At 60.0% G+C, this 13179-nt stretch overlaps 2 protein-coding genes across 3 annotated transcripts; one reads left to right on the forward strand and one right to left on the reverse strand.

The window, feature by feature from the left end:
• The first annotated feature begins 75 nt into the window (after positions 1-75).
• On the forward strand, positions 76-10511 carry LOC137452572 (epiplakin-like). Of its 2 annotated transcripts, none has more exons than XM_068161076.1 (2): positions 76-2086; positions 7543-10511. In XM_068161076.1, the coding sequence occupies exons 1-2, from the start codon at positions 2027-2029 to the stop codon at positions 10432-10434; spliced, it is 2952 nt and encodes a 983-aa protein (XP_068017177.1). In that variant the 5' UTR covers positions 76-2026; the 3' UTR covers positions 10435-10511. The 2 variants fall into 2 exon arrangements, with proteins under 2 accessions (XP_068017177.1, XP_068017178.1); XM_068161077.1 differs by lacking the exon at positions 76-2086 and adding an exon at positions 4616-4698.
• Positions 10512-11344: 833 nt separating this feature from the next.
• Positions 11345-13145, reverse strand: EXOSC4 (exosome component 4). Its single transcript, XM_068161082.1, has 3 exons — positions 12825-13145; positions 12288-12497; positions 11345-11761 (listed from the first exon to the last, which is right to left on the reverse strand). The coding sequence occupies exons 1-3, from the start codon at positions 12993-12995 to the stop codon at positions 11402-11404; spliced, it is 741 nt and encodes a 246-aa protein (XP_068017183.1). The 5' UTR covers positions 12996-13145; the 3' UTR covers positions 11345-11401.
• Positions 13146-13179: the final 34 nt, after the last annotated feature.

Genomic DNA, 13179 nt, shown 5'->3' on the forward strand with positions numbered 1-13179 from the left:
TCTCTCCCCATGTTCACACCTACCTCAGGTTCAACTTCTCCATGGCTTCCCAGGGCGTTGGTGAGTTGTCTGCCCACCCCTTGTGCTCTGTCCTCTCTCAGGGAGCTGGAATCAGGCTGGGTTGTCTCAGGTCACCTTCAGGTTGTCCTCATTTTCCCCTCCTGGCTGGCTTTTGTGGTTTTCTTGGGCTTAGGAGAAGCAACCAGCTAGTCTCAACTGGAACAAAGAAACCAGGAGAGAAAGTTTGTTTATACAACTATCTTTATGTTAGTTACCAGGCCAATGCCATTAGTTAGACCTTATCACTACTTTCCTTTTGCATCCAGTGCTAATTTCCTTTCCACTCTATTACTTTCTGCTCAATCTGTGGAAAATTTCCTAGGCGCCAGCCTAAAACTGCCGCCACAACACAGCTAAAAATCATCCTGCCAGCCCCAGGCCCCACTCCCCTGAATGGCAACAGAGAGCAGTCATGAGACATGAGGATCCAGGCTGCCTACAGGGAGCCCACAAGGGGAGAACAATGTCCTCTGCATCCAGGAGCCAGGGCAGGTCCTGAGCTGGCATGCAGATGGGACACAAACCCAAAGATGCCATGGACACGGTGGGTGGAGAATGAGTATTTTCTGTTTGCCACCAAAAACAGGTGGTGGAGGAGCAGCAGGGAGAGGGTCTGCACAGGGTGGACACTAAACTGTGGGGACATCGCAGAGGCAGGAGCTGCAGATGCTCCAAGGGAAGGAAAGGCAAGAAGAAGCTCAAGTGCTGGGGCCACCAGAGGAGCTCACGGTGGGAGCTAGGCAGGTGACCACGTCTGGGGAATGCCAGAAGTATGGCAGGAGCAGTTGGTGCTGAATTATTCATCCTGGTGGAGCATGCACCAGCTGCAGGAGCTGCAGCAGAACCCAGGAGGAGAGCAGCTGGAGCAGAGCCAGCAGATGATGGCCTAGGCAGGGAAAAGGCCCCGGAGGGAAGAAGCCATCTTGCCCCCAAAGCAGCTCAGGCCAGCAGCGCGAGCTGGGACAGACTATTTGGGTATTGACCAGCAGAGGGCAGGAGAAACCGAACGTCGGGAGCAGGAGGGAACCACACCCAGGAGGGGAGAACACACTCCAGTGGCGCCCATCCAAAGCCACTACCGTATCTCCAGCCCTACAGCCTGCATCTCTCTGTGCACCAACAGCATCTCCCACACACTGACCTACTGGCCACCACCACGGGGCTCCTGGCCCCGGCCCAGGCTTGCAGATGTCATAGAGTCACGGAATCCTCTGCTGGAAGAGACCTCAAGGGTCATCTGGTCCAACCTCTCCAAGTAAAAGCCTCGCCTAGACAAGTGTTCAGTGCTGGGGAACATTTGCTATGCAGCTCTGTGTCTCCAGAGCTGTCCTCCTCTTGGCCAGGGCAGATCCAGTGACCTCACCCACTCCTCCATCCTGGCTGCATCCATGGCTGGATCATAGCTGGATCGTGACTAGACCATGGCTGGACCATTGCTGGCTCATGACTGGGTTCATGGCTAGGTTGTGACTAGACCACAGCTAGATCATGGCTGAACCATTGCAAGATCACTGCTGCATCCACAGCTGGATCACAGCTGGAAGGATGTGGCATCAGCACCCAGCTGAAGGATCAGCCCTCCCCAGCCTCCTGGCGCTGAAGCACCCTTGGGAAGCCATTTCCCAGCTCTAATGGGGCCCACAGCTGCTTCAGCTGGTAGAGGCATTAGATTAGGTAATATATGTATTAGATTAGGCATTAGTATGAGGATAGTATTAGGTATATGTATTAGACTAAGTATTAGTTAAAAAGCATGTCTAGCAGAATATAACAGCAAAATCACTTTAGGGTTTGACTCTGCAGCTGTTTGAATCCGACCTTGCAGATGTTTAGTAAACTATTTTAGCTATCTTATAATGGGAACTAGTAGGCCTGAGAAAGTAGCTCGTTATCAGGATGCAGGCTTGATAAAACAGCTCATTATCAACTGCCATATAAAGGAAAGTATCTGTTCAAGGATAGGGCTATGACACCTGGCAAGAAGATGATGGAAGGACAAGCAGCCAGAGCAGCTCAGAGGTACAAGGTGAGAAGTACCATCATGATGAAGACTGCTTGCTCCATCCTAAGACCCCTACACATGACCAACAGACAGCTGACGGAAGGAATTTGGGGGGGGGGTATGTAAATAGGTTCTTAGAACTAATTATCTTAACCCCACCCTTCTGTGGAATTATAATGAATATCATAGAATCAGAGAATTGTCAGGGTTGGAAGGCACCTCAAGGATCATCTCATGGTCCATGGGCAGGGACACCTCACACTAGATCAGGTTGCTCACAGCCACATCCAGCCTGGCCTGAAAAATCTCCAGGGATGAGCCTTCCACCACCTCCCTGGGCAACCTGTGCCAGTCTCTCACCACCCTCACAGAGAACAGCGTCCTCCTAGCACCCAATCTGAATCTCCCCATCCTATGATGATGATGATACGTATGATTTGACAGTACATAAATCCCTCACTAGCGCTGTTGGGTGTGCAAGCCGTGTGGAGAAACGCTCCTGCACCGCCCCTGCGCCATGCCTGCTTCACAACGCTCCCAGGGCGGTAGAGTTTGTTTCCCCACGTTGCAGCCAGGGCCACCCACACCTTCCGGTAGCTGAGGCTGGGCCACCACCTGCAGCCAGCCAAGCCCCAGCGCTCCTGGGAAGCTGCAGCAGCAGCTGGTGAGTCACAGAGGCCAAGGGACACCCTGTGGCCCCGTGTGCTCCCCGTGGGGTGCGGGGAGGTGGAGGCAGCACGCGCCGGCGGCTCAGGCACCCCAAGACCTTCGTGTCACCCCAGGCGGAGGTGGGGCGGCCCGGGGACATCCGCCTGCAGCAGGTGATGGTGACGGTCAGAGCCCAGTCACCACAGGGGATGTTTGTGAGCAGCTCAGGTCACCTCAGCCGCCCCAGGGGCTGCAGTTCCCTGCAGCTGGTGGCTGCTGGGTGGACACCTGGCCAGAGGAGTCATGGAGAGCGTCCTGGTGTGTCCTTCATAATGGACTTGGGCTCCAGCCCCATGGGGCATCCCCTGTGGGGAGATGAACCACAGCCTTTCTGGGAATAAGCCAAAGTGGCCTTCTCCAAGGGAAGCCACCAGCCACCACGGAGGTGTCTAAAGGAGCTGGGACAGCTCCAGGTGGTGATGCAGTGTCACTGGTGTGGCTCGAAGAAGCCTCCTTCTGGCTGCAGTCAGAGGAACGGGGGGGGGGGGGGGGGGGGGGACCACAAAGAACAGATACAGGGAAGAAGCTGCAATTAATGAAGGTCAGCTATGAAGTATCCAGAGAAGGGCAAGGGAGATGGGGAAGTGTCTGGAGAGCTTGTGAGGAGCAGCTGGGAGACCTGGGGGTGGAGCCTGGAGCAAAGAAGGCTGAGGAGAGACCTTGTGGTTCTCTGCAAGCCCCTGAGAGAAGGCTGCAGCCAGGTGAGGCTGAGAGCTCTTGGGCCTAGAGGAATTGGCCTCATGTTGCCCCAGGGGAGGTTGAGGTTGGCCATGAGAAGCAATTTCTGCCCCTTGAGGCTTGTGCAGGCTTGGCTCAGGCTGCCCAGGGCAGTGGTGGAGTCCCTACCCCTGGAGGGGTTTCCAAGCTGTGGAGCTGTGGTGCTGAGGGCCATGGTTTGGTGGTGCCCTGGCAGTGCTGGGTCAGTTGCCAGACTCCAGGAGCTTGAAGGTCTCTTCCACCCACCCCATCCATGATTCCATGCCTCCAAGCAGCACAAAGCCCAGGCTGAAAACTAAGGTCTGCTGAGGAAGGGCTCCTGGGGAGGGGACAAAGACCATGGGGACCTGTGCTCACCTTCCCATGAGAAAAGCTGGAGCTCCTGCCCTGGTGCCCTCCCCAGGGCCATGGTGACTCAGAGGTGCAGATGATCCAGTCTGGTGGCACCCACGCAGCCAGGAATGCACCACCACAGCAGGACACGGGGGAAGGATGGGCAGGGACGCTGAGCCACCCACACCACGTGTGGCACAAGGGCAGGCACACGCCTCTGCCAGCCAGCCCAAGCCCTCTGCAAGCAAGGGCTCCACCACTATATGGCTCATCACCACCTGCTCCATCACTGTGTTCCCCATGCTCCTGGGCAGGTGTGCCCACAGCAGCGGGCAGGAGCTCACCAGGACTGGAGAGGTTCCATCTCAGGGCTGCTTCAGCCACAGGCACTGACCACCACTAACCACCTTTGAAGGTTCCTTCCACCCCAACCCATGGTCCATGGAGACCTTCAGGGCAGAGGGACCTTGTGCAGGGCAGGCCATTAGCAGTTTTACTGGGCAGCTGCAGAAGGAGGTGGTGGCAGAGTCCAGGAGCCCCACACCACCTCTGCACCCTCCAAACCCATCACAGCTCCAGTGAGAGATGCTCTATGCCTTGCTCCAGGGCTGGTCACCGTGTCCCAGCTCCTGCCACTCCACCTGGGCTCCTGCTGCTGCCATGACCCTGGGGGTGGTGCTTGGACCTCTGTTTTGGTTCTGCTCCTGTGGGTGGTGCTTGGACCTCCATACTTTGGTTCAGCTCCAGCATTTCAGCAGAGGGCAGGGCCACCGTGTCCTCCCCGGGGCAAGGGTGGGAGGATTTAAATCAGGAGCTGGTCCTGGCTGCTCCTCCTGGAGGAGAAGGATCAGAATCTGCTGAGGAGCTCTGGATACTAGGTAGGACAGAGCCTATCTGGAGGGGACACCAGGGCCACCATGCAGCCCCATTTTGGGGTGGCACCTCCATGCAATGCCAGGGGTCTGTGAGGGCTGTGGGACCTCACCTGTACTCCAGCTCCTGGTGCTGGAGGGAAGCTGCTGAGGTCTATGGGGTGGTGAGCAAGAGGTCTCCAGGCAGGACTTGGTCCTTGCCAAGAGGGGACACAGTGACAGAGTGGCACCAGGGTGGGCTGGAGCTGCTGCTCCATGAGAAGTGCTTTGTGTGCCAGAGCAGATCTGGGCATCAGGATACAGGAAGAGAGGAACCAGCATGGTGGGGTCCACCTGTGCCCATGGGCACCAGGGTAGGTTGTTGGTGTGGTGAGTCCTGGCTGGGTACCAGGGCAGGAGGTTGGTGTGGTGAGTCCTGGCTGGGTACCAGGGCAGGAGGTTGGTGTGGTGAGTCCTGGCTGGGTGGCAGGATGGTTCAGGACAAGCGCCAGGATGGGAGCTGATATGATGCCAGTCCTTAGGGCATGGGCAGGGCTCAGGACCATGGCACCACCAGGCCACTGTGCCTGCTCTGGCTAGAAAACCACTTCCAGTGGGACCTCCTGGTCTGGGCTGTGGTGGCAGCTCTGGAGGAGGCTCAGCTCCTGCCCCAGGAGCTGCAGCCCAGCCCAGCACCAGGAGCCTGATTAGAGCTCAGCCAATGCCAGCTGGTGCTTGGGCAACATCTTCCCAGCACAGGGTGGCACCAGGCATCAACCATGTCCCACAGAAGTGTCACCAACTCCAGGGCATGACACAGCACCTGATCAGGCTCAGGACCAAGTGCAGGGAGGGCTGAAGAGCTGGTCCATGGTGCAGAGCTGGCTGGAGAAGAGCCTGGAGCGATGGGCAGGGTCCCCAGCAGCGCAGGGGCTGGCCTGTGACTGGGGAGTGAACCTCTTCCCCTGCTCCCCATCCTCACCAGCATCAGCCTGATATTGAGGCCATCAAAAACCATGAGTCAGGGAGTCCAGGACCAGTTTGGTGAAGCCTGGGACCATTAATCCCGATAAGGAGCTGGAGGTGTCATTAGTGCCCCTCCTGGTGAGTTACAGGCCGTGGGTGTGACCACTGACAGGCTGCAGGCTTCCGTCTGCCGCTTAGGGAGGCAGCTGCTGCCCCAGCTGCTGAAGGTTTGCAGGGCTCCCAGAAGACGCCAGGAGAGGGCACAAGACAACCCTCAAGGATGGCTGCACAGACCCAAGGGAGGTCCAGCCCCTGCCACCACAGAGCTGGAGATAGAGGGCGAGACAAACGGGGGGAAAAGGGACTCCAGGAAAGGTGAGGAGGGGCCTTCGTCAGGGGTGCAGAGATGGGACCAGTGGTGATGGGTTTAGACTGGAAGAGGAAGACTTGGACTTGAAATGAGGAAGAAATTCTGCCCTGGGAGGGTGTGGAGAGCCTGGCCCAGGCTGCCCAGAGAGGTGGGAGATGGCCCAGCCCTGGAACCATCCCAGGTCAGCTTGGTTGGGGCTGTGAGCAGCCTGCTGTGGTTGGAGATGCTCCTGCTGGCTGCAGGGGGTTGGACTGGGTGACCTTTGAAGGTCACTTTCAACCCAACCCAGTCTGGGATTCTATGATCTATGAAGCTCAGCCCAGGACTGGAGGGCTTGGCCAGACCATCACTCTCCCCAGTCCTGTTGCTCTAGGGAGCATGGCAGCCCTGCTGCAGGGAGCAGACCTGGTCAGGCAGACCCTCCATAGGTCCTACCCTGTCCCCAGCTGCTGGAACTGGCCCAGGGATGGTGCTGGCAGCAGCTGAGCAGCCCTTGCTGGGACAATGGCCACAGGCAGGTCAGAAGTCACAGAATCCAAGTTCATTGAGTCCAACCATGGACCTAACACCACCATGGGCCAGGACTGCTGCCAGCACACCTATGGCATCAGACCCTGGTTCTGGAGAAGAGTGGCAGGATGAGACCTGAGAGCTCTGCCAACCTGGTGGCCTTAGGACAAGCAGAGCCCAAATAACATCCATGTGGGTCTCACCATCACTATGACCATTCCCATGTCTCACCTTCTGCCTGGTGGTGTAGGGTTCCACAGCAAGAACAAAGATCTCCATGGACAGGCAGAAGCCAGGCTTGTGTTGCTGGCACCATGCTCACCACGCACCCATGAGCAGCAGTGTGATGGCTGCAGTGGACCAGAGCAGAAGGTGACCTGCAGCAAGTCACTGATGGCAGTGGTATCAGAAGGTTTCTCACTGGTTCTTGACCACCAGCCAAGTCTGCCAGCCCAGAAGCTCTGAGAGCACAGGGACAGGAACAGTGTCCATGCTTCCTGCTGGCACCTTGTGACAGCAGCTTTAAAGTAGTGGCTGTGAGAGCTGGAGACACAGAACGCCCAGGAGAACCTGAGTCTCACCAAGTCATAGAATCATAGTTGTTAGGGCTGGAAGGGACCTCAAGGCTCAGCCAGCCCCAACCCCTCTGCCATGGGCAGGGACACCTCACACTACAGCAGGTTGCTCACAGCCACATCCAGCCTGGCCTGAAAAACCTCTAGGGATGAGGCTTCCACCACCTTCCTGGGCAACCTGTGCCAGTGTCTCACCACCCTCATGGGGAAGAACTTCTTCCTAACATCCAATCTGAATCTACCCACTTCTGTTTGCTCCATTCCCCCCAGTCCTATCACTCCCTCAAAAGTCCCTCCCCAGCTTTCTTGTAGCCCCCTTCAGATACTGGAAGGCCACAATGAGGTCTCCTCAGAGCCTTCTCTTCTCCAGACTGCACAACCCCAGCTCCCTCAGTCTGTACTCATAGGGGAGGAGCTGCAGCCCTCTGAGGTCATCTCCTCTCTCCCCAGACAAACGCAGTGGCTGCAGGGACAATGGAGAACCTGCGTGGACCCCCTCAGAACGACGACATGGAAAGGACCCTGGCTGCGGGTGGACACACGGAGATGGGTGAAGGCAGCTTCATAGCTGGAGTCTTCCTCCAGGGCACGAAGAAGAAGCTGAGCATCTACGAGGCCATGGTGAGGGGGCTCCTGACGCCGGGCACGGCGCTGGTGCTGCTGGAGGCACAGGCAGCCTCGGGGCTCCTGGTGGACCCGGTGAGGAACCGGAAGCTGTCGGTGGCCGAGGCGCTGGCCGAAGGCCTCATCGGCAGGGACTTCCACCAGAAGCTGCTGTCTGCCGAGGGGGCGGTGGCAGGGTACGCGGAGCCCTGCACGGGGCAGAGGATGTCGCTGCTCCAGGCCATGCGGCGGGGCCTCATCGTCCGGGAGCACGGCCTGCGCCTGCTCGAGGCCCAGCTGGCCACCGGCGGCATCCTCGTCCCCGGCCACGGCCGCCTGCCCGCGGAGCTGGCCTGCCAGCGCGGCTACCTGGACCCGGAGCTGTGCCGGTGTCTGTGTGACCCCAAGAACCAAACCAGGAGCTGCTTCGACCCCAACACCCAGGAGAACCTCACCTACCTGCAGCTGCTGCGCCGCTGCGTGCCCGACCCGGCCACGGGGCTGCTGATGCTGCAGCTGATGGACAAGAGCTCAGTGCTCCACCAGCTGTCGAAGGATGCCCGAGAAGCCCTGCAGAGCACCCGCACCACCCTCAGCCTGGGGCTCTTCCAGGGCCAGAGCGTCACCCTCTGGGAGCTCCTCTTCTGCCGCCACATCCCTGAGCTCCGGCGGGAGGAGCTGCTGAGGAGATACAAGGAGGGGACGGTCACCATCCCCGAGATGGTCACCATCCTCACCACCACCATCGCCAGGGCTGAAGAGCAAAGAGGGGATCTGGGCTCATCCACAGCCGGACCCACCCCCGAGGTGGGACCCTCACAACCAGCCCAGGAAATGCAGTCCCAGGAGCAACAGCTGAGGAAGTCCTTGAAGTCTGCAACCATCTCGGTCACTGCCGGGGAGCTCCAGGGGCAGAACGTCTCCCTGTTGGACCTGCTCTTCTCCAGCTACGTCCCGCAAGAGAAGCGGCAGGAGCTGCTGGAGCTGTACAGAGCGGGCATCCTGACCACAGAGCAGGTGGCTACCGTGGTCACCACCATCGTCAACAGGACAGAGGCTGCCAATGCCACGCTCCTGGCCAGCGCCAGAAGTCCACACGCAGTGGCGCCAAAGGCAGGGGAGGATGGAGAGGAGTTCTCGACACAAGACAACATCCTGAAGTCCACCACCATTGAGGTGCCAGCTGGGGAGTCCCAGGGCAGGCAGGTCTCTCTGTGGGAGCTGCTCTTCTCCAGGTATGTTCCCGAGGAGAAGAGGCAGGAGCTCCTGCAGCTCTACCGTGAAAGGCTATTGACTCTGGAGCAGATGACAACGGTGGTCACCACACTGGTCAAGAAAAAAGGATCTACAAGAAGGAAGTTCCAGGTTTCAGCCAAGGCCTCCAACAAGGACACCGTGCCACCAGGAGAGCAGGATGGTCAGGACTCCTCCAAGGAGGAACCTTGGAAAACAGCCTTGAAGACCACAGTGGTTGACATGGAGGTTGGAGAGTTCCAAGGCCACAAGGTCTCTGTGTGGGACCTGCTCCACTCCAAGTACATCCCTGAAGAGAACAGGAAGGAGCTGCTGGAGCTCTACCAAGCAGGAGAGCTGACCCTGGAGCAGGTGAAGACGGTGGTCAGCACCATTGTGACCAAGGCAGAAGCAGCAAGAGCAGAGCAGTCTGCAAATGAGAGAGATCCAAGTGAGGAATCAATGGTTGTAGAAGCTGAGGACACTCACTTGCAGGACAGGACCTGGGAGGAGACCCTGAAGTCCACCACAGTTGGGATATCAGTGGATGAGTTCCAGGGCAGGCAGGTCTCTCTGTGGGAGCTGCTCTTCTCTGACTACATCCCTGAGGAGAAGAGGCAGGAGCTCGTGCAGCTCTACCGCGCAGGGACATTGGCCTTAGAGCAGATGACAACGGTGGTCACCACGCTGGTCAAGAAAAAAGCATCGACGAGAAGGAAGCTCCAGGTTTCAGCCAAGGCCTCCAACAAGGACACCGTGCCACCAGGAGAGCAGGATGGTCAGGACTCCTCCAAGGAGGAACCTTGGGAAACAGCCTTGAAGACCACAGTGGTTGACATGGAGGTTGGAGAGTTCCAAGGCCACAAGGTCTCTGTGTGGGACCTGCTCCACTCCAAGTACATCCCTGAAGAGAACAGGAAGGAGCTGCTGGAGCTCTACCAAGCAGGAGAGCTGACCCTGGAGCAGGTGAAGATGGTGGTCAGCACCATTGTGACCAAGGCAGAAGCAGCAAGAGCAGAGCAGTCTGCAAGCGAGAGAGGTCCAAGGGCAATGGTTGTAGAAGCTGAGGACTCTCATGTGCAGGACAGGACCTGGGAAGAGACCCTGAAGTCCACCACAGTGAAGATGTCAACAGATGAATCCAAGGGCAGGCAGGTCTCTGTGTGGGAGCTGCTCTTCTCCAGGTGCATCCCTGAGGAGAAGAGGCAGGAGCTCCTGCAGCTCTACCGCGCAGGGTCCCTGCCCCTGCAGGAGCTGGTCAGCATCGCGGCGGGCAGCCAAAGGCAGCTTGCCCAGCAGACCATGGATCTCCTGCAGTCCGAGGGCTCCTACCTCACCTTCGGCCAGTTCCAGGAGCAGAAGGTATCGGTGTGGGAGCTGCTCTCCTCCCAGCAGGTCTCCAAGTACCAGCGAGAGGCCCAGCTGGACTCCTACGGCAGCGGGGGGCTGACGGTCAACAAGATCACCGTCACCACCACCGTCATCACCCGCCCGCAGCGCCACTAGGGACGGGCACCGGCGACACCTGGCTCTGCACCGGCTGGGCATGGGGTAGGCACCTGCTTAAACCTCTGCTATCTCAATTACTGCTTTGGTGGAGCTTCTTTTGGCTGACTGATCTCTCCTGGAGGAGGGCTTGGCACCGTGGCCTTCTGCTGTGCACTGACAAAGCAGAAACTGCCATCTAGAGTCATAGGCTGGGATGGGTTGGAAAATACCTTTGGGATTATGGAGTCCACCCAGTGACCCAGCCCTGCCAGGGCACCACCAAGCCATGGCCCTCAGCACCACAGCTCCAGGGCTTGGAAACCCCTCCGGGGATGGGGACTCCACCACTGCCCTGGGCAGCCTGGGCCAGGTCTGCACAAGCCTCAAGGGGCAGAAATCCTTCTTCATGGCCAACCTCAACCTCCCATGAGGCAATTTGAGGCTGCTTGCTCTTGGCCCAACACTTGGCACAAGAGATCTCAGCCCCACCTAGCTCCAGCCTCCTCTCAGGGACTTGCAGAGAGCCACAAGGTCTCCCCTCAGCCTCCTTTGCTCCAGGTTCCACACCCCCAGCTCCCTCAGCTGCTCCTCACAAGTTCTCCAGACCCTTCCCCAGCTCCCTTGTCCTCCTCTGGACACCTCCAGCCCCTCAAGGTCCTTCTTGGAGTCAGGGGCCCAAAGCTGAGCCCAGCACTCCAGAGGTAGCCTCCCAGTGCCTGCAGTCCAGGGGCACCATCCCTGCCCTGCTCCTGCTGCCCAGCCTGGGGCTGCTCTAGGCCAGGCTGCTGGTGGCCTTCTTGGCCACCTGGGCACATACTGGCTCCTCTCCAGCCACTGTCACCAACCCCCCAGGTCCCCTTGCTATAGCACATGGCACACACCACAGCACATGGCCCCACCTGGCACACAGCACACCACGGCACCCAGTAACAGCCCTTTATTACCATACCACCAGTGCCATCCCCCACACCCCCCAGTGCCAGTGTCAGTCCCCGAGCGCTTGGCTGGCCTGGCACAACCTCTCCCTCACCACAGCATCCAGCACGGCGTGCAGTGCCCGGCAGGCCGCCAGTGCCGCATCCAGTGCCATCTCCAGGCGCTGCTGGTGCAGGCGGGCGCTGAGCTGCAGCAGGGCGATCTGCCCCGAGGCTGGCAGCAGTGCCAGTGCCAGCTGCGGGCCCCCAGCCGCCTCCTCAGGCCAGCTCAGGTCTGCCAGCGCCGTGTCTGCCGCCAGGCCAGCCGAGCTGGCACAGACAAAGTCCTTCATAGGGATGCCAGCGTCCATCAGCGCCAGCGTGGCTGCGTTCACCCCTGCGCAGTAATTGCCGCCGTCCGCTTGCAGGACCTGTGGGCACATGGGGAGGGGATGGCACCCAGGGGTCTCCCACTGGTGTCCCCTCCCTGGCATCCTCAGGTGTCCCCTGGGAACACTCCCCCCATGGCACCGGGTGTGCCCCTCCAACATCTCCCCCAGCATCCCCAGGTGTCCACCACTGGTGTGTGTCCCCCACCTCTGGTGACCCCAGGTGTCCTCACCAGTATCCCAGCATCACCAGCACACCCCAGTGCTTCCCTAGTGCCTCCCACTGGCCTCCAGTCCCATCCCAGTGGCCCCCAGTCCCTCTCTCTATTTCCCAGTGCCCAGCCACTGCTCTCCTAAGGCCTCCCAGTCCCTTCCAGGAAACACTCAGTGCCTCCTAGTGGTCCCCCTTGTCCCGTCTAGCGCGCTCCAGTCACCTCCCAGTGCTCTACCAATACCCCCCGTGCCTCCCAGTACGCCCCCAGCCCGTCCCAGTACGCCCCCAGCCCGTCCCAGTACGCCCCCAGCCCGTCCCAGTACGCCCCCAGCCCGTCCCAGTACGCCCGGTCACCTGCACGTAGATGTCTATCTGGGAGCGAGGGTACAGCTGGGTCAGGATGGCGGCCTCGAAGGTCTGCCGGAGGTGCAGCGCCAGCTCCGCCGTCTGTCGGTCGCCGTGGGGGGGCCGCCGCCGCCGCTCGCCGGTGCTAAAGGCGGCCAGGCTGTACTGGCAGTGCACCAGCGCCCGGTCCGGCAGCGCCCGGCTCCGGGAGCCCCGCAGCTGGAAGAGCACCGGCACCCGGTGAGAACGGGGGGACCCCGAAGGGAAAGGGAACCCAAGGGCCCCGGGGCGGGGTGTCAGGCCCAGAGGGGAAAGGAACCGAAGGGTCCCAGAGGGGGTTAAGCCTAAGGGGCTCAAGGCCGGGGAGGTTCAGGTCCGGAGGGAAACGGAGGGGCCCGGGTCAAGCCTCGGGTCGGGGGTCAGGGCCGGAGAGGCCAGGCCCAGGGAAGCTGGGAGACCTTTGGGGGGCTGGGGGGGGGCCTCGAGGTAACGTAGGACCTCGAGCTAACGGAGGGTCGCAGGTAGCTCAGGCCCGGTGCCGCTCACCTCATGGGGCCCGTAGACAACGGCCAGCACCTTGGTGTTGCCTTGCTCGATGTATGCCGAGCCGTCGGCCTGCTCGAACACGCCCATGCGGGCCCGCACCTTACGCAGCTCACTGGGCCGCCGCCCGTCCAGCCGGTACCCCTCATCCGACAGCAGCTCCGCCGCCGCCATCTTCGCGCCGTGCCGCGCCGCGCCGGGCTCCCGGCATGCACGGCGCGGTGGCGGGACGGCGGGGACTCAGAGCACGCCCCACAATGTAAGAGCCAATGAGGGGGTGAGGTCAGGCCACGCCCCCAACTGAGGCCACGCCCTGCCCTGGCGGCATGCCTGCGGCGGTGGTACTCTCTTTCCAGTG

The sequence above is a fragment of the Melanerpes formicivorus genome, unplaced genomic scaffold (assembly GCF_026170545.1).
Source record: "Melanerpes formicivorus ecotype bairdi unplaced genomic scaffold, bMelFor1.0.p_v2 SCAF_56, whole genome shotgun sequence".
Taxonomy (NCBI): Eukaryota; Metazoa; Chordata; class Aves; order Piciformes; family Picidae; genus Melanerpes; species Melanerpes formicivorus.

What these genes read in the sequence shown, in the direction of transcription:
- LOC137452572 (XM_068161076.1), top strand. Translation starts at nt 2,027, where the DNA reads ATGACACCTGGCAAGAAGATGATGGAAGGACAAGCAGCCAGAGCAGCT. An exon ending in GAGCAGCTCAGAGGTACAAG is followed by an intron (nt 2,087 to 7,542) that starts GTGAGAAGTACC and finishes CTCTCTCCCCAG; the next exon opens with ACAAACGCAGTGGCTGCAGG.
- EXOSC4 (XM_068161082.1), bottom strand. Translation starts at nt 12,995, where the DNA reads ATGGCGGCGGCGGAGCTGCTGTCGGATGAGGGGTACCGGCTGGACGGG. An exon ending in TTGTCTACGGGCCCCATGAG is followed by an intron (nt 12,498 to 12,824) that starts GTGAGCGGCACC and finishes GTGCTCTTCCAG; the next exon opens with CTGCGGGGCTCCCGGAGCCG. An exon ending in AGATAGACATCTACGTGCAG is followed by an intron (nt 11,762 to 12,287) that starts GTGACCGGGCGT and finishes ATGTGCCCACAG; the next exon opens with GTCCTGCAAGCGGACGGCGG.